The 20,033-nt window shown below is 39.4% G+C and overlaps 1 protein-coding gene across 1 annotated transcript; it reads left to right on the forward strand.

Annotated features, from left to right (window-relative positions):
- Positions 1-7,378: 7,378 nt before the first annotated feature.
- On the forward strand, positions 7,379-16,284 carry METTL22 (methyltransferase 22, Kin17 lysine). The gene is made up of 10 exons (XM_009984207.2): positions 7,379-7,531; positions 10,045-10,395; positions 10,771-10,811; positions 10,897-11,041; positions 11,517-11,588; positions 12,200-12,253; positions 12,632-12,712; positions 13,699-13,801; positions 14,573-14,741; positions 16,246-16,284. The coding sequence occupies exons 1-10, from the start codon at positions 7,402-7,404 to the stop codon at positions 16,279-16,281; spliced, it is 1,182 nt and encodes a 393-aa protein (XP_009982509.2). The 5' UTR covers positions 7,379-7,401; the 3' UTR covers positions 16,282-16,284.
- Positions 16,285-20,033: the final 3,749 nt, after the last annotated feature.

Raw genomic sequence — 20,033 nt, forward strand, 5'->3', positions numbered from 1 at the left:
TAATGACATCTGAAAATTATCTCAGTGGTGTTGTACTGACTATAAGATTTCCTAACATTTTCTTCTGGGCTTGATCTCCATTACCGTAAAACACCCCAAGATCAATGCTGTTCTTATGTGTCACTTTTCTCCATTAGTAATAAGGCCTCCAAGTCACCCACCTGGCAATACCCAGTGATAACGGCACTGTGTTTCACCATGGGGCATCCCAGCTCAAATACTGTATTTAAACATACCCCTAAAAAAGTAGCCTTAGCCTCACATCCCTCAGATACACAAGAGAGATGCCAGAGAAGAAAGAAATGAGTCCTGAAAGTAAAAAGCAACCGCTAGTCTCATTTCTCTTCTCTTGAAAGTTGTGCACTCTGGAAATTGATTTACAGAGCACTGGTTTGAATTCTGACATGGCTACATACAAAGAACTGCATAAAACTCTAAGAAGCATAATTTGATTTACTGGAAATTGCTGTAGGAAACACCGAGTAGAAAAGGAAGTTTGTGTTACTTAATCTTAGTCAAGCAAGTATTTATGCAGCATGTCAAGCAGAAGATGTATAGCTAATAAGAGTGTATTCAGCAGGTAGAACAGATGCTGATAAGCCAAACACTGGAAGTGACAGGCCTGGCAGGGACAAATACTGTTCAGAAAGACTAGGGAAAAGAGGGCACAACACCAAGGCAGTGGAGGAAAAACACAAAGGAACCAATCCACCCAGAACAGAAAGATCTGTGACTTGAAGAAGTATGTGGAAAAAAAAGAGCTTGAGACAAATTCCCTCTTAGTGTATCAGCACCCTGACTTGCAGGATGCATTTACTTTGGTCTCTAAGACCTATCAAGAAAAGAAAATGGAGCAAAGCAGCTTTTAAAATAGAGAAATTGTGTTAAAATTTGGCACTTTTATTTTCCACTTGCCCTCTGAGACTTTCACGGGGGGACCTTCTCCTTTTGCCGTGCCATGCAGCCACTGAAGCGGCCTCCTGCATTGTGACACTTCGCACAGCCTTGCCTGGGTCCCCAAGCCCCAAGTGTATCTCCCCATCAGCTCCGACACCCCACCAGGCTCTGTTCTCCATCCATACCTGGGTAGGAAGTTCCCCATGTGTGTCTTTCAGTTGCCGTTTGTCCAACCTATGTGATTCCCAGCTAAGCATGTCCATTTGGTCTCTGAAAGGCTGCAGTCTCCTGCTTCTTCCACAGGACCTAGTGGTGCATACATAGCGGGGAAAATCAGACAGACATGTAGCAACACTGAAACCTTCCTTCTTGGGCGTTATCCAGACATTAATTATCCAGGCATTTTTTTTTTAGATAATAAGGCCCCAAGTGCTTCACATATGGATGAGAATTGTAGGAGGATTAGCGAATAGCCTGATGTGAATCCCCAAATTGTGAACAAAGGTTGTATTAACAGCCTGCCTCTAAAACAGATAGGGAAGAAAGGAATGAGGTGGATGTGATACAAAAACTTTTCATAGTATCAAGGTCAATGGTGATGCTAAAATGCTCAGTTTAATAAAAGTGTCTCATTCCATTGCACAGTTATGATTTGTTACCAAGTGAAATACTGCCCACTTGAAACACATGATAAAGGTGACCTCGTCAGTATGACTGCTTCAGGGGGATTACGGGACACTCTTACAGTCTTAATGCCAGTAGACAAGATGGTGGATTGTATTAAGCAATAGAACAGTAGCATTTTTTGGCTAGCCCAGCTAGCTCAGAAGAGGGTATCTGCCACGGTATGAACAAGCAAAGACAGCGGAGATGCAATGAGAGGGAGGTGAGAAGTACAGGATGACAGAGAGGAGCAGGTCTAATGAGAATCTAAATTGAGATTAAATGACCCCTGATGATGATGTGAACAGCCTGTAATAAACTGCTGTATTATCTAATTATTACTCTCTCTTGAATAGGCCCAGTTTATCTGTAGCATAGACGTCTCGGGACTCAGTCAATGGATGAAATTGGCCCAATTTATCATTTAAAACAAGCAGTTAAACCTTTGTAAAGCTGTCTGGTGTGTGAGGTAAACTGAAGTCTGTACCTTCCTCTTTTTCATACACGACAGATCTAAGGCTGAGAAATGCCTGAGGCTGATTCGCTGCCTTCTTAGGCTGACGTGCTTGAACAAGTAATGAGAAGCAGTGCTGGGCAGAATGGACGGGTGGAACTTTCTCTTACTTTCTGAAGCACTGACCAATGGTAAAGTCTTTGCTAAAATTTTAAGAGAGCATTTGGTATAAAGCACATAAATACAAAATACCTTTCTGCAGTTCTTCACTGTAATCTAGAGATACTGATTTAAAAAACAATTGATGATCCCTGATTGCTGCTGAAGAATCTGAGTTAATTTTGAAGTTTGTGGATTTGATGTGCTTGGGAGTGAAGGAGGGCTTTTCATTTACCTTAAATTTGCTCCTTTTCTCCTGAATAAAGAGATTTTTTTGTTGATGTTTGCATTCATAGTCACTGGGTTAACATTGTTCTAAGAATCACCTGCAACATTACATACATGCCTCTCTTAGAAAAGTTTCTGTGCAAATCAGCCCATGTTGGACCTGAGAAGTCATGATGGGGTGATGTCAAAGGCATGCAAATTATCGTTCTTTATAAGCCCATGGAGAAAAATGCTACAGTCAAAGAGTGTGAATGTATCTGACTGATAAACAATCATAGAATAGTCAATGGAAAAGAAATCACCGTGGATTTTAGGTCTGTGCTGCTAATGTTAGTGCTTTGTAGTTCAGTTTTCTTGCTGGTGAGGCAGCATGATTCTTAGCTTCCCCTGGGAAGGAGCAATGGATATTCAGGAAATGTGGAGACAAAAAAGCTGACAGCTGCAGTTGCCGTTTTTAATTATTTTTCAATTATTCCTCTCATATACTTTTCAACTTCAAGCAGTTATTTAGGAATTTTCAACCTAGTGACCAAGACTGAGGTGCCATACATGCTTGGAGAGCAGAGCAAAATTCTTCACTGATTAATCATTTAGACCAAAAGTCCTTTAATTCGCTGCATTGTCCAACATTTCTCTGTGCTGTTTGATGGCTTAAGGAACTTGTTTCAAGTACTTTGCATACCAGCATACCAGTAAACAAGATGAAGTGAAAACTAGTTCACCATATCCCCTTTCAACAGCCTCAGGTACAGTAGGTATACATACAATGAAAGAAAAGAAGACAAGCAAGGAGACAGTACAGTGCTTACTGGAAAGATATCGTGAGCTATCAGGGATATACTACTGCACAGTGTAAGATCAGATATGTGGTGGTGTATTAACTCATCTAGTTATTCCTGTCATCTTAGTATCAGCTCTGTTCTCTTATCTATTCCTAAGGAATTAGATTTTCCCTGTGATTGAGACATGTTTTTCAGGGTTGTCTGTATAGTTTTTTTTCTTTTCGGAGCCTCCTGCTGCAGTGCTGATGTTTTAGAAGGCACCTTGTAAGGAATTACCATTTCTTTTAAATCCCTTAATTCCTGGTGTGATGTGACTAAGGGATATTCTTGGGTTGCTTTCTTTAAGCTAATTCCTAGCTCACGGGGCTGTGAAGAAGATAGGAAATGTAATTGATGCGCATCCTAAATTCTTTCAAAAATAGGTAGGTCTCAAGAATTTGCTGCCAAACCCCTCTTGTGGGTAGAACAGAAACTGCATCTCCAGAGCTGGATGGTCCCTAAACAACTATCATTAAGTTACCACCCACATTATAATGTCCACAGCCACCCTGGCTCCTTCTGCAGCCATAAGATATTCCTGCTTTGCCTAATGATATATATATGTGAAAGAAGGTAACTGCATTTTTTAGAAAAGAAATGATAGCAGCTCCATTTCTCATCTAGTGTACCCTCGTGTTTAAAAGATCCTGTGTAGTGTAGTAAACACCGAGCTTTTTAGCTACTCCTCTAATAATACTTAGTCTGCATACCAGTAAGTGTCTCTTGTTGCAAACTGGTAAGATTTTGTGACAAATATAATCTGCTTTGTCGGCATATTGTTAGCACTTTATAGCAGTGGGGAATACGCCAGCAGAGAGAGACTGCAGTAATAATTTATGTGGCAGCATATCACCACAGGAAGTAAAATAATATTCTGCTCTTTCACAAGAGCCAGATGAAAGGAAAACAAACCTCCAAAGCATTTTTGTCAGATGTTCATCCAATTGAATTCCCTACAGAAACTCCAATGAGAGATTCGAATGGCTCGCTGTGTTTTCCATTTCATTACCGCCCAACGTTCTAGACTGTAAAAACAGGGAAAGATTACTTTGTTCTCTTAATAATTCTTAGCCTTTATAGAAGGATGCAACTGATGAGAAACGGGCATCTAGAAATAAATTCAGACTATGCATTATATTCCAAGTTTTTTTTTCCAGCAGTAATTCTGTAATTCTTCCTTCCCCACAAGCATCCACTCAAGAAAAATGCAAGGATCATCTGTAGCAATTGACATTAGAATCACATAACAAATAATTAATATGTAAATGCCCGCTTTTGAACTGGATCCTCCTGCTGAAAGATATGGACAACTTGAATAGCCCTTGCAGACTGGCAGAGGAACCTCACTGAAATATAGATGGGAGTTTGGAGCATATCTATGCCTGTGATTTTGCACACAGAGGAGATTGCAGAGCTCTGGTCAGCCGCAGCGAGTCCAGCTGCTGTGGTGCACCGTGCCCGCACACCACCTGCGGCCTCCGGGCACCACGGCTGGGCTACACCGCCCCGCATCCAGTGCCAGGTCAGCAGCCAGCGCTCCACTGCGGATGAGCCCAGCTGTGTGATGACTACCTAAGGCACTGAGATCCAAAATGTAGATACTTCAGCCTGCTAGTCAGCTGTTGCCTAACTCTGCAAGTTGGATAAATTTCTATTATTGTTTCTCAAAGCACTTTGGTACGGTGTTCCTGCCCAACACCTAACTCAGTCTTATGTTTGTTTTACCTGGTTCATGATACCTGGTTAAAACCTGCAGAATTAGGCTGCCCTATCCCCAAAACAAGCCAGGAGATACTCCTATTGCTTCATCTAAGTGGTGGTAGAGTTCTTACGTTACCTGGGCTAAGGAAGAAATGCCCACTTGCCTCTGAGTAGGTTTGTTTTGAAGCTGTTTGGAGGTTTTTCATGGAATTACATATAAATTGAGATATGGTAGCTGAAACCGCGTAGTAAAAGAATGGAGTTAAGAAACGTGGCTTCAAACTCTGGGCGACTGCTGTGGATGCTCCCGTGGCTAAGCTAAACTTGGCTGCTGGCGTTTCCTCTTCCTGACTCCCTAGATAGGTTTTTACCTAGAGTCTGGAACTCGGTAGGGCTTAAACAAACACGAACCCCCCTAAGCACAGGGGGAAATCGCCAGCACCGCCTGCGGCACAGGGGGACGGCGGCCTGGCCGCACTCCGCCCCGGCGAACAACCGAGCAGCGGGCAGGGCGGGCGCTGGGCGCGGGCACGCCTGGCCCGGGCCTTCTGGTGGCTTCCGCGGGAGCAGCTCCCGAGCCCAGCGGCCTGCCGCGGCTGCCGAGGCGAGCAACGCGATCCCGGGGGCACAGGCCGCTGCCCGGCACCGGCCCGAGCCGCCCGCCCCTGCCCGGGCACGGCGGGGGCCGCCGGGGCGCGGGCGCGGCGTCAGCGGCGCGCCGGAAGGAGCCGCCGCCTCCGAAATGGCGGCGGGAGGCGCCCCGCGGCGGCAGGTGGGCGCTGAGGGCGAGGCGGGTCGCTCCATCGGGCCCGCCGCGGCCCCCCGCGGGGAAGCCCCCGCCTCGGCGTCTCGGTGCCGGCGCGCTCCGCTCCCCGCGGCCGTCCCTTCCCGGCAGAGCCGCTCCTCCCGCCCCGCCGGCCGGCCCCGGGGAGCAGGGGGCGGCTTCCTTCGGGAGCCCGCCGGTGCCGGCGCGGCGGGGGCTGCCCGCGGGCTGCGCGGGCGCTTCCCGAGCAGGAGGCGGCGGCCCCTCGGGAAGAGGCGGCTTTGGCTGCGGGGGCCGCGGCCTCGGGCCGAGCGCTGCCCGCGGAGCGGTGCCCCGCGTTCGGCTGGGAGCGCTGCGCTGGCGCGGCTGCTCCGCGGGGCGGGGGGAGACGGCGCGGTGTCGTGGCTCTGCATCGCGTCGGGATGCGCGCAGGCGGCTGCTGCTGCTGGGTGAGGTTTTGCAGAAGTTAATGGAACGTCATAGCGACAGTTACGAGGGCTGCCTGTGTAACTTGAAGCATTTTAAGCCTATATGTGTATGATTTTGTTCAAGCACAAGCAGATAATAAAAATGTAGCTTAATCTTCCAAGGTGTTAATGCCAACGTCGGAAATGGCATCAATAGTTTTTGCGTAAGGAGTACTAGGGGTGCTCATAGCTGGGGAGACCTGGGTGCCCTTGTTAACTAAATCATTCATGTGATGCTTGATGATTTTTGAGTGTGTGTGTGATCTAAGCTTGTCATTTCAGTTTTTAAAGTCATAAATTTTATTTTCAGATCTGTGGTTCATCAGTGTTTCACGTGCCCTTCACAAAATGTCAAGTTTTGTAGAGCATAGGAAAATAAATGTCCTCTTTATTTTTTCTGTTCGTAAGAGGTAATTCATTTGCTTCTGCCTTAGGGCTGAGGGACCTTGGACATTAGGTAATGAGGGTGATTTCAGGTGTTTGTTATTTTTTTCTGGGGAAGAACAAAGAGCACCAAAGACAGGAGATGTTAACTGCCCAATTAGTGGAGGCATATAAAAGGAGCTGAATTTTCTCCAGGAAGGACAGATAATCCTTTTACAAAATTTGGAGGACTAACTTACAATAATACGTTTGATAATTGTGTCCATTTCTGGGAAGATTCAGAGGCTTCTGTGAAGAACAAGATCCTTGAAAATGGTGAAGTTGTGCATACAAGGCCTTATGTTCCTTTGAAGACCTTGACTTAGCATTGTAGGTGTGTGTATTCATGGTAGCATCTGTTTTTTTTCAGGGAGAGTTTTTTTTTAACACAATCTAATTAGCTGTTCCTAAAATATGCGATGTCTGCCAGTGAGCTACTAGCAATTTTGTATTTGATGATCCTTTGGAGCATTGTGAAAGAGTGCACTAGAGCATTGCAACTTTATTGGACAGTATAATCTGATTTTTATCTTCTAAAATATTGCTCGAGCAGTGTTCGAACAGCGTCAGGATGTCACTGAAAGCTGTCTGTGTTTGGTTTTAGGTTGAACATCCTGATGCACAACTTGCTGTCTTACTGGAGCATGGTGGAGCTTGCATGATCACATCTTGCCTGAGGTCTTCTCAGAAACTATGTCATGAGGTTATCTTCCTGAGCAAAACTGTTACTTGATTCATGTTAATAGAAGAGTATTAAATTGCTTTGTGACAGCGCTTCATAGGGGACTGTTGGGGTACTCTAGATGTTCCTCTCACCAGCACATCATGGTAGATGTAACAGAGAAGGAGATGGATAACCCCACGTTTAAAAGTGACACTGTACTTTCTGATGTTCACTTACACTGTCCAAACAAAAGACATCTCATGGTACGATTGAATGCAGTTGGGCAACCAGGTAAAGTATGTTTAGACTGATGGAGCTGTGTTTTACTGTATTCATGTCTTTGTAATGTCTGAATCCTCCTTTGAATGGTCGATGTTGAAAGTTACATATTTTATTCCAGTTAGAAGCAAAATCACTTCCTACTCAATCTTTAGGAAGCGAGCTAGCTGGATTCTCGTGATGAAATTAACTACAGAAGTGAAAATTATTAATGTAGAGTTTGTAGACAGCCCGTCTTAAAAAAGCAATTTTAAATTACTTTCTGAGAAGAAGTAACTGAATTAACTTACTTGCAGGTTTAATTTAATTTATTTATTTGTTCATTTAGCTATGATCTCAATATAGCACTTTGGGAATCATGTTAAAAAGTAGGGATGTTTCTTGCATACAAACAAAAGGTGAGAAGCCAAGAATTTTAAATAGTCTAACTTAAATTTAAAATAAAAATGATCAGTAATTAATTTATGAATTTTTATACAATCTTTATGTGATGATTTACCATCTATTCCAGAGGAACCTAACAGCTTTGTTTGTTTTTTTTTCTTTTTTTTTTTTTTTAAATTGGTAACAAGAAAGCTGAGAATAGCAATGGTTTTGACTGATTTACATAATTTGAAGAGTCAAGGCTGTAGTGGAAATCAATTGGCAAATACTCTGACTCATTGCCAGCTTGTAGGTTTCTTGTAAGGTTGTCAAGGAAACTGACCTTGAAGCTGCTGGTAAAATGTTCTGTAGAAAAGTATTGCTCCTGCTGTCACAGAAGTGTTAATTGTGTTTTCAAACCCAGTTGTGATGTAAAAAGAGTAACTTCTGCAGCTGTTCTAGCATATGAAAATGTAAAAATTATAAATGTAGGCTTGAAAAAGAAGTAGATAATAGTTTTGACCCTGATCAGATAAAAAGCAGCTGTGGTGTGTCTTCATGCTGTTCAACATTTGTTTGCTGTGATTTTGCTTGATGCAAAGAACCTTTCAACAGCATGAAGTGATAGTATGTGCTACCTGCTCTGAATGTGCTGGGTCTGGGAAATTCCTTTATTTATTAAGACAAGAATTGGATTGTAGTACGACAGCTTTTACTCTAGTAAATACAATGACAGTCTACCACTGTCACTTTGCTGGATTTTAGGGATTTTTGCTTGTGGGGATTTGGTCTCTGCTGCTTTTGGTCAGTTTTACCTTACACCTTTTGAAATGCCATAGAACATGCAGAGGTTCAGAATGGACTTAGAGAACAAAAGCATTTCATTCATTGATGGCATCCTCTATGTTAAATACTCAAATCAGTTTAATCTGGTTGTCATGAAAACAGTAGATGACTTAAAAATTTCTCATGCTAGGATAGGCAATGAAGATTTTATTAGATCTAGCTGAAAATGGTCTCTCTAGAGAAGAACTTCTTTCAGGTTACAGTAGACCAACTTTGAATATCTTGCTTTCTAAAGAAACTGGAGTAGAACTCCATAAATTGTGAAATTGTTGAAAGCAGTGGTGGCAAACACTTAATCTCTTTCCTTTTGGTGTGAATGAACATAATTCTAAGATGTTCTTTTTAGAATCCTGCTAGTATTGACCTTTTTAGCTAGTCATATTCTTGGCTATCTTATCCTCAAGTCTCAACACATTGTGTGTGATTTTGCAGTAATAGTACCCAGCCAAAGATGTCTGCAAATACTGGTTTCTTACCAGAGTAGGTGAGTCAAATTCCATGGTTCTGTGTTCCATGATCAGACCGTTTAGCCAAGCACAGTGTGTAAACACTGCTGTAGACTTGAGATCAACAGTAGATGGAAGGACAAATGTTTGTTCTTCAGATGTTGTATACAGACAGTGCAGATTCCTATAATTAAAATTGCAAGGTCCATGTTTGGATAACGTACAATTTGTTGTAGTGCTGACATCACTGGATGATGGTTGCAAAAGGTTTTAATTAATTGGTTTATTGAAAACAGTGGCCTTATTCATTTAATCTGTTCAAAGATTCGGTTTCAAGACTTTAAAAAAAAGTGCCAGTATGTGCAGCTTCAGCAAGCTGTCTCCCATGAGCTTGTTTCTGGTCTCTCTTACTAAACTGATTTCAAGGCTTGAAGTTGCTTGAATTCCTAAAGACTTTTAAAACATTAAAAAAATTCTACTTGCTTTTTACTGGAACATGTTTGTTTCTTCAACTTGGTTTGAGCTTATCTCAACAGAAGATCTTTTGGAGCATGTAAGAAACCATCCCTTCTGCCGATTGTTAAAATAAGTGTTCCTAAATCCGATGAAAGTGTGCGTTGTGACTGCGTAAGTGCTGAGTCAGCCAGTACACTGCAGAAGTGCTTCGTTTATTTCTACTGACAGAACTTCATAACAGAAATATTTCTTTGTAGCAAATTGAACTGTATTTCAAATTACCCGAATAAGATTTTTATCCTCTAGATGTTGAATATGCGGAACGCACACCAAAATTTCATGCATGCGGAAGTTGCACATGTATTCTTTTCTTACCTGGTGTTTAAATTTTGTCTGCCCTCCGTGTTCTCACAGTATTCCTGTCGTATTTCAAACTCCTTTGGAGCACAGAAGATTTGGCATCTGAGAAACAAGTGAGAGAAGCTACAACAGAAAAAGAACACCAGTACAGAAGTGGAGATGAACTGTGTGCCAAGGACAGGAATAACGTAAAAAAAGAAAGAGAATTCAATAGTGAAGGAGTAGAAACTCTGCTGGACGATGACGGAGACTTGGACGTGGTCAGAAGACCTCAAAGTGCCTCTGATTTAGAAGTGGAGGATCTTTTGAGGGATAGAGTTTGTCCTGTAATTCTGATGAAAGGGAAAGAAGATGCTTTTGAAGATGAAGAACAAGAATGCACTGGCAGTAATGTTGTTAAAATAGGTAAATAGTAGGCTTACAGTTGAGGAGAAACAGAATAAATATGTTGTGTAAAACAAAAGAAAAGTAGCTTTCTTTAGAAATGGAACAGCAGTTGTTAAGTGAAAGGAGGTAATAAACCAAACGTAATACTGTGATACTGTAAATGTTTTTAAAAATTGACAGTTTTTCCTCCAGAAGTGATTTGGGCAATAACATACCATGGGAAACTCAGTGCTCCTTACTTAGGAGTCTGTCTAGTGTTATTACATAGAATGAAAAGTGTTTAGTTCTATATTTGAAAGGGAAGCATGACTTGGATTTCAGATTTGCTACTATGGAACTTGATTTGAGCAACATTTTGAGATAATGATTTCCGCTCTACTTTCACTTTCACAGAACATACTATGGCAACCCCCTTAGAAGATGTTGGTAAACAAGTATGTATTCTGCTTTGTAGTATCATGCTGTTCATGGATTGTGCTTCAGAATTTACTCAGTTTTAACTGCTGCTCTTATCCCCAGGTCTGGCGTGCAGCCTTTCTTCTTGCTGATTACATTCTGTTCAAACGGGAAACGTTCAGATGTTGCTCAGTGCTAGAGCTTGGAGGTGGCACTGGAATTACAAGCATTATCATGGGAACAGTTGCCAAGAGAGTTTATTGCACGGGTAAGATAGTTACTTTGAGTTAAATATTTTCATGAAGCTTCACGAAGCAGTGCTTTCATCCTAGCATTTTCATCCTCATCTGTTCAGTTTTAGTTAATAATTTTTTATTAATGCATATGAAGTTGTCGTTTATTGAAAATAACAAGAACTTTCTCAACAGATTGAAAAAGCAGTACTACTTTTAAGCACAAGAGTTTAAAAGCAAGATACATTGCTGTGAACTCAAGATTTTGTGTGCCTAGATTAAAGTAGGTGGTATAGGGATCTAACTTATTTCTTCAAGAATGGCTCAGAACGTAGTACTGAAAGACAAAAGCAAGAAGGATACTAGAGAAGCAATCATCAGTAGATAGAGTTGCTCTGAATTTTCCTTAATCTCTTCAGCTTGAGAGAGTCTTAGAGTTTTAGTCTGAGAGGTCAAGGTCATGCACAGCCTAGGCAAAATATTTTCTTATTCATTATCACTTTTTTCCAGATGTTGGTGAAGATGTTCTGGCCATGTGTGAGCGAAATGTTGCATTAAACAAACGCCTGATGGAGCCAGGAAGTAAGTGCTATACATTGAGTGTTTGTGCAATTGCCTATATATGGGATTATGCCTACTTTGGGATTAAACAGCACAGTCATTGGCTACCCAGCATATTCACAAGGAAAATTAAATTTTTGTCTTGGTTAAAAGTAACTCATTTAAAAAGAAAGATGCAAGATATCTACATGTGGTCCATAATGGGACAGCTTCCTTTTGAGTAAAGCGAAATACTTAACTGTTTCTCTGATCATCATTTAAGACTAGCTGTAGTTCTTACAGTCATTGTGTGAATTTCACTGAGGTACTTGGGAGGATCACAAATATCAAGGTGCCAGTGGTCACATAAACAGATTGTAAATGACAGAGGTAGAACTCTGGAAAGGAGAAGTATTTTGCAGGTGATACATGTAAAAGAGAACATAGGTTGTCTTTCCGACCCTTAAATTCATCCCGTTCTCTTGTGAGTGGGTAACTGGCTTTGTACGATAAATGATTTGATGTTCAACTTTACTTGTTTCATATGTCCTCATAATAGATCTTCATCACTTTTTTTCAGCGCAGACTTTACTTTTGCGTAGGTACTATCTGAAAGGCCATTTGTGACTGATGTGGTCTCTCTTCACCCACAGGAGGAGAAGTTAAAGTAAAAGAACTGGACTGGCTGAAAGATAAATTCTCCACTGGTAGGTGGTTATAATGGATCCTTTCAGATAGGTGTTGTATTTCGGTGTTTTTTCCTTCAGAGGCATCAAGAAAAGCTTATTCTGTTTATGAAGTAAGTCCACCAGCACATCCACCTCTGGATAAAGAGTTGGAAGTTCACATTTGTCTTTGGGTGCATCAGTGCCATGTGAGTGAGTAAGGAAGGGTTTACTGAGAGGTTGAGGATAGACAAGTGAGCGCTGTCCTTTACTTAGGTCAAAATCCAGAGGTGCAAACAGGATGTGTCTGTTATGTGGTGATGATGGAATCCAGGCACGAGTTAAGAAGTTTCTCTTTTCCAGCTGTCAGTCATTTGAGACAGTTAATCATGTACACCAAAGCCATATTCTTTGTTACAGATCCTGAAGCTCCTTATAGCTGGTCTGAAGAAGAGATTGCTGATTTGCATGACCACTGTACTGTGATAATGGCAGCTGATGGTAGGAAAATATAAACAGTAAGCTTTTAAATCAAACACTTGAGCATTATGAGTAATGATTTAAACATACCTAGGTTGCTTTTAAAATCTAATAGATTGGATCCTTACCTAATTTGCTCTGCCCTAAGTGTTTCTGCCTGTATTTTTTTTTTAAAAAAAAGGAGAACAGATGTTGAAAACTACTAGCTTTTTCTTTCCTTTGGTATGGTAATTTTTTTGTTTTGATTAAATAAATTACTCAACATAATCACGAGTAAGTGATGAATTTGACTTTCAGAAGAGTTTTGTTGTCCTACCTTTGTCTTGTGTCAGAGAACCTCTATGCAAATAATGATAAATAGGTGATGGGACTAATACATTCTATGATGTGAAAAACAGTTTCAAATGCTGCACTTGCCCATAGAGTCTATGCCTTTGGATACCTCTGTCTTTTGTTTCTACTCTTTTTCTTGCTTAAGTGAAAAACCTGAAAAATGACAGGCTGACGTATCTCTATAGGAAAATCGTTGTTGTTTTGATATATAAATAAAGGAGGATTGGGTTTAGTTATGATATTGAAAGGTGTTGCAAGACTGCTTTCCAAGGTATATTAGTTACTGCCTTTTTTGTATTTTTGTAAGAAATGAAGCCCTATACATTGTGGTATCCTTTCTTTTTTTAGCTTTGCAGTAAGATGTTTTCAGGCTGAGACAAATCTTGTTAAAGTTTTGCAAGTTGTCTGACAGAAGTGATTCTCACTGATACAAGAGAAATCTTACAGAAAGCTCAGTATAAATAGCAGCAGTGAACACTGTTACAGGATCAGTTGTTGCCGTTAAAAGTATACTTTGGGATTTAGTTAAAATAGTTTGATTAGAATAATCTAATTATTAGAATAATCTAATTATTAGAATAATCAAGCTAAGGCCTGTTGTTTTTTCATACCTGAGACTTAAGTAAGTAATACACTTAAACATATCCCATGCTCTTAATCTTTTTTTTTTGTAGTGTTCTATGATGATGACCTGACAGAAGCGTTGTTCAGAACGCTGTATAGAATCACACACAACTTGAGAAATTCTTGTACAGTTTACCTAGCATTAGAAAAGAGGTAAGTATTACCAAGAACTTAAAAAAAAAGCACTAAAGACTTTGTGATTTCTTTATTTGGAAGAAACATCTGATTTGATTGAAGGTCGGCTTCTGATTTTCATTGTGTTAGTTGATGACAGGCTGCAGTATATGCTCATGTCAAGCATTTGTTTTTATATGTGATTAATTTTTATGATTTCAGAATTTGACTTCCACAAGAGTTCACCTATTGTTGTCCTACCTTTGTCTTGCATCAGATAACCTCTGTGAAAAGAAGGATAAATAGGTGGCTAGACTGATGTATTTTACAATGCCTGACAACATTTGCTATGTATTTTTGAGGTCATAGAATGGAATGAAGGGACTTAGAATTAAAGTATATGTTTCCCAGTTTGAGTACCTCTATAACAATTTCTCTTGTATTTTCTTTCAAGGAATCCTTGAATGTTTTTAAGTAGTCATGTGTTGCTATAAATAGGCTTTGCATAAATCTCTGGAGATATGTAAGCAATAGCTTACAATAGCAATATGATTTGTTGCCAAGTGTTTGTCCAGGAAGCCAAGCCAATGATTCTGTTGCAGAGTACCTTAGAATCACCAGAAAGATTCATCCAGAAGTTATTGTGTATTGATGATAACATAAGTCTTGTCCGCTTTTCAGGAATAGCAGGGGGGTTTACTTTTTTTTGGCTATTGAAGTTAGTTAATTACACTGAGAAGACCCACATTTTTCATTAGCTGAGGAAAGTTACATAGCTATTTAAGATTAAATTAAATAATCTCTTGCCAGGCTGAACTTCACTTTAAGACATATGGATGTTACATGTGAAGCGTACAGTCATTTTAGAAGTACTCTAAGTGATTTGGAGAACCTCCAAGATGGAAAAATGAAATATACTGTGGAGCCCATTAAGCTTGATTTCTGCCAGTTTCTCGTTTATGAACGAATTGAGCAGTTGGTAAGTGACATTCATTAAAATAAATGTAATGTGTTGGGCTAATCGTCTCAAATTAGTTTTCAACTGTTTACTTAACATGAAGTAAGAACAGCAGAATAAGCATTACCTTCCATTTATTTCCATTTAGCTTTGTTGTTTGAAAATTATTCTTGTTTGTGTGTACATATCTGTACTAGATTGACATAACATACCATTTTCTGTCACGAGCAGTACAGTGGCTTAGATTGCACTTATTTCCCCAAAGGTCAAGAAACATTCTCCGTTACTTTGTAAAACACAGTTTTTAAAATTGACTGGGAAAATGGGACCGATATCTCTTCTCATTTATTTGCTTGTAGAAGAGCTTTCATTTCATAGTTTTAGTAACTCCTTTCCCAGTTCAGGGTTCAGGAAATAATGTTCTAATATCTATGAAGAAATGGATTAACTGTAAATGGCTGCTAATCAGAAACATCTCAGATATAATATTTGTAGTTATCTAATTACCTTCCAAGCACTTACCGTTCTCTTTCTGTATGTTTTTCCCAGTTGCCTGCTCTTGCAAATATTATGCAGGGTAGCTAATAGCTTGCTAGGCTATAGAACAATGCAATCTAAGAGATTTTTTTTAGAGAACTTGCAAATATTGTACTAGATTGAAAATCTGGTACCAAGAAATGATGTTCCTGTAGTCAACGTACTATTGCTGTGTCTTCTGTAGTATGTATGTTATGGGGACCCCAGTTACTTCATGAGATTGATTTATTTTGCTTAATGCTGATACCTTCAGGCATAGAACATGCATGCAGAACTTTAAAACAAGTTTTACAAGTATATAAATGTAACCTGGATTATACCTAAATGTATAAACTCATTCCCTAGCCTTATTGTGGAAAGCTACTGGTGTTTGAAATATATGCATTTTTAAAACACCTAAGGTTCAAGATGTCATGGTGAAGAGTATGCAGTAGTCTCCTTAATCTTTTTTATAGCAGACAAAGCATATACTAATTTATTCTACAAAAATAAAGTGATCAGTTTTTCATCTTCATTGTCCAACAAATTGAGGAGGGTATGTATGTTTGCGTAGACATGCATTTGTGAGACCTTGATTCCTCAGTAAATTGAGTATTTTTTCAGTTGTATTTTTGCTAGCATTATTGAAAGCATTTGTCAACACAGGCTAAGAAAAAGAGGAAGATTATCAGTAAAAATACTGCAGAAGGTCATGCAGAACAATGAAATGATTTTATAACAAATTATTTCAATTATAGTAAATTCTTATTTCAAAAAATCATGCTATAATAGTGAAGTAAACAATTCTATTGCTCTGTCTTAATGATAATTGGTGGTTATTCTAGGAGATTACATAGATGCATTTAGTGTCTGTCCAAAGATGGATGCTCTCTTTAGATGGAGGTATAGGGTGTGTCTTAAAACTTGTCTTCAAGTGGTCATGTTGAACTTTTTCATAATTGCAACCTACTGATCTGAGAAAATACTTGTATTTTTTCCACTTCTGCAGGAATTGTGGAAGATCATTGCTGAACAGCTAACATGACAGAGACATGAGAAAATAGAAGATCTTTATCCAAGGATAAAGGCTTTTTTGATCTTTTATTAAAAAAGGATTTTCATCCCAAGAAAAGCATTTTCCTGGTGCAACTATGTTCTCAGAAAGTATTGCTATGCAGATTTGCTTTACTTCAGTAAGTTTTGGTTTTGGCACTTACGACATGGTTTCTTTGATGCTTCTTTCACCAAACTGTTTAGTGCTGATCTTCAGAGTAGGTGCTGGATGCCATACCGTGGCAGTTAGACAGTGACTTGCTCTTTGGAATTGATGACTTAGGTTTTAGAGTCTGACAAAGAGGTATTTAACCTTTTCCATGTGGCTGATTTGCAGGCGTCATGCATTTTTCATTTTAGTTTTCTGAACATGAATGCTCTTCCTGGTCTTGTGCCAGTTTCATATTACTTGTATTTATGGACGTTTGCGAAACAGTCTTCTGGACAAGACCTGTTTGTCTTTCATGGACTTTTCTGTAAGCGATCTGTTTATGAAACTTAGTCCTTAATTTTCAGTTTGTCTACTCTGTTCTCTTCTGTCTTCTTCTCTTCTGTCTTCTTCTCTTCTGTCTTCTTCTCTTCTGTCTTCTTCTCTTCTGTCTTCTTCTCTTCTGTCTTCTTCTCTTCTGTCTTCTTCTCTTCTGTCTTCTTCTCTTCTGTCTTCTTCTCTTCTGTCTTCTTCTCTTCTGTCTTCTTCTCTTCTGTCTTCTTCTCTTCTGTCTTCTTCTCTTCTGTCTTCTTCTCTTCTGTCTTCTTCTCTTCTGTCTTCTTCTCTTCTGTCTTCTTCTCTTCTGTCTTCTTCTCTTCTACTCTATTCTATTCTATGTCTACTGTCTCAACTGAAAGGAAACAAGATGTGTTTTGTTTGAGTCTCTAAAAATACTCCACAGGGGTCTTGGAGCTATATTGTCCTGCTGGAATTTTAAGCTATTCTGTCCTTGCCAGGTTGAGGGTGGGAAGGTACCATGTGAAGTGATAAGCTACCAGTCTTTGAATATTCAGAATTCTGCCCAGCCTCACATGTATACGTTGAGGGTAGAAGGTGGTGATCAAGAATGTCTTGCCCATACAAATGAGGCCTTCAGTATCTTAGCTTTTGGATTAAAGTACAACGTGTTGATCAAATCTCTCCTGTGTTACTAAGAAAACTGAAAATCTGTTTGTACTTTTTATAAATTTTGTGTGTACTCTTATGTTTATATCACTTGCCCTATGTACACTGTCGTGGAAATTCTTGTGCCTGCTGGATTCTTTAGCATTACGAGAGTATCGGTGATGAAGCTGTTCCCACCTGTGCTGTTGGTGGGAGTGTGCATACGTTACATTAGAAGCATCTGGTTGGCTTCTCGAAAGTCTGGTTTACATTTGGTTTAGGTCAGTTATGAAATAACCTGCTTTCATGTATGAAGACATTTTTTGTGTTCTTGAATAAGAAGAAAGGTTATTAGATGATGATGGCCTTTTCCTGTGAGTATAGTCAAAGTAAAAATTACATTATGTTAGTATATATCTGCCTAGATTAATACAGAACTTCTCTCTCAGAACCCTCATTTGAACTTCAAAGATATAAAACCTTATTTTAATCCAAAGATTCCCAAACTAATGTTCTTTTTTGTTGGTCTGTTTGTTTTGTAATGTTATTAGCTTTGGCAGATTAAGTAAAAACAGCAGTTTTTTAATGTAGCTGCTTATTTAATTAGTAATTTTTTGAAGGCTGTAGCAAGAAATTAACTTGAACTGATGTGAAATAGCATGTGCAGTTAGAGAGGATTTTCACTTGTGCAGGACTTCTGAGAGTCATTGGAATGATAAACAGAAACTCATTTGGGTAGAGGAATACTGCAGATCTTTTAAATGTAGAATTCAGCCTTTTTACCACAGCTGGCTTAAATTAACATCTGAAAAATATTTTTGTACTTGTATCTTTGGTTGAGTAAATACCAACGTCATGGCTGCTTCGGAAGCAATCTGAAATAGAATTTCCTCCTCAGGAAACAAAGTTAATCTTTCTGTTGAGGGGAAACAACAGCTTTGAGGGTTCAGTGGCTGAGATCTAAAGGCCAGATTGCAAATTTGGATATGACTCTTTTCAGTGATGATAAGGAATAGTGAAAAATAGGCAACAATTCCAAGAACACAAGAGTCACAGGGAGTCTCACAATGGCTTAGCTTTGCGGTGTTGATGAGAGAGAACATAGCTGTCTTGCCGGAGAATTGTCCACTGCTACTTAAGAATATTAAGTACGAATTCCACCTTCTCCATTTTTACTGTAATCATACTTTAAATATGTCACACATGGTAGTTGTTTTCAGAACTCACCATGCTGTACACCTTTAGCAGTTCATTGTTTATTAAGATGATTAAAAGTGGGGAATTGTTTAGTCTTGAGCATACAGATTGTGATTGGAAATCAAGTTAGTGCCTTAAATGATGCTTTGAGCACATTATCCGTATTTATGTAATCAAGAAGGATTTTTTTCTAATAAAGCATGATTTAAAAAAGAGTATGCTCCTGTGGTGATGTATCTAAATTTTGAAAATTTGTAACCAGTAGTGGTGGTTTTTGGCAGTTCTGTCTTACACCTGGGGTTTTTTTTGCTGTGTGTTAGATGCAATTTGCTGTGATTTTTAGCTGGATGGGAAGCAGAGAAAATACGCTTGTGAGGGGGAAAAGATGTCGGTATGTATACAGCAGTCCAACATGAATTGCATGAGGTTTTCAATTCATATAACTTACAGAAAATTTAAGTAATTCAACATCAGGTTGGATGGTCTTGGACTTGTGAGCTACTGGGAAAGAGTTGCATGTTTTGTTGTAAAACGCTTGAGAACTCTGCTGGCCTATTCATGTACTTCTTTTTGATCACCTCGTAACTAGTAGGAAAAAAGGGGAATTAGTAAATGTTTCTAGTCAGTATTGCCCATTCTTGCAAGTCCTTTATTTCTGTGAAGGGGAAGGAAGAGAAGGTAGGTGCTCAATCTAAAATTTATTAATGTTTCTACTGTGCTGTGAAACCAAGGTTGGAAAGATTTCATTTGGAAAACTGACTTTCTCCTGCTGCTTTTATCTCCTCTTAAGAGGAACACGAATGACACAATCGTAGATATTGGTCAAAGGAAGAACTTGAACTTTTATATGACATTTGAATGAGCATTGCAAGCTGATTACATTTGTTTCTTTTCAGTCTTTGTTGATGTGAAACTTGGAGAGCTGCTTTGTTGTGAACTTTCGTTCATAAAAGTGAACCGTGTGTCATTTGGCAGTAGAAGGAAAAGTTGTTTCAGATAGTCAGTTGATGGGATACATTATGCATATTTCTTATCTCCGTGTGTTCTCGTATGTAGGTGGCTATTCATGGACCATACTTGTAGCTCCATCTGGTGTACAACACTTTGAGTCAAAACATTTTACAGTTTGTTAAACACCGTTTCTTTCTGTTTTAACAATATTGTGTTTTGAAGTAACAGTTTAGGTTGAATACGTAGTTCTGCATTTCTCCCCTAGACGTGCAGGTGTGTGTATTAGATAGGAAGTTACCGTTGAAATAATCTTGAAAAAAAAGTGATGTTTAATTGTCTACTTTTTAGTAGTAGTTTTAGGAGGCTGCCTCCAACAGTTTTGAATTTTCAGGAAACGTTCTAGGAAGAGTGTGTGTGTAGTAGGGACTTCTCATTCATTAGAATGTCAGGACTTAAACTGGATCTCAAAGTTTTATTGCAGATAATTGTCTGGTGAAAAAAAA

The sequence above is a fragment of the Tauraco erythrolophus genome, chromosome 17 (assembly GCF_009769465.1).
Source record: "Tauraco erythrolophus isolate bTauEry1 chromosome 17, bTauEry1.pri, whole genome shotgun sequence".
Classification (NCBI taxonomy): domain Eukaryota; kingdom Metazoa; phylum Chordata; class Aves; order Musophagiformes; family Musophagidae; genus Tauraco; species Tauraco erythrolophus.

Coding starts and splice junctions, on each gene's coding strand:
- METTL22 (XM_009984207.2), top strand. CDS start 7,402: ATGGTAGATGTAACAGAGAAGGAGATGGATAACCCCACGTTTAAAAGT. Junction 7,532..10,044: donor GAATGCAGTTGGGCAACCAG/GTAAAGTATGTT, acceptor GTGTTCTCACAG/TATTCCTGTCGTATTTCAAA. Junction 10,396..10,770: donor CAGTAATGTTGTTAAAATAG/GTAAATAGTAGG, acceptor TCACTTTCACAG/AACATACTATGGCAACCCCC.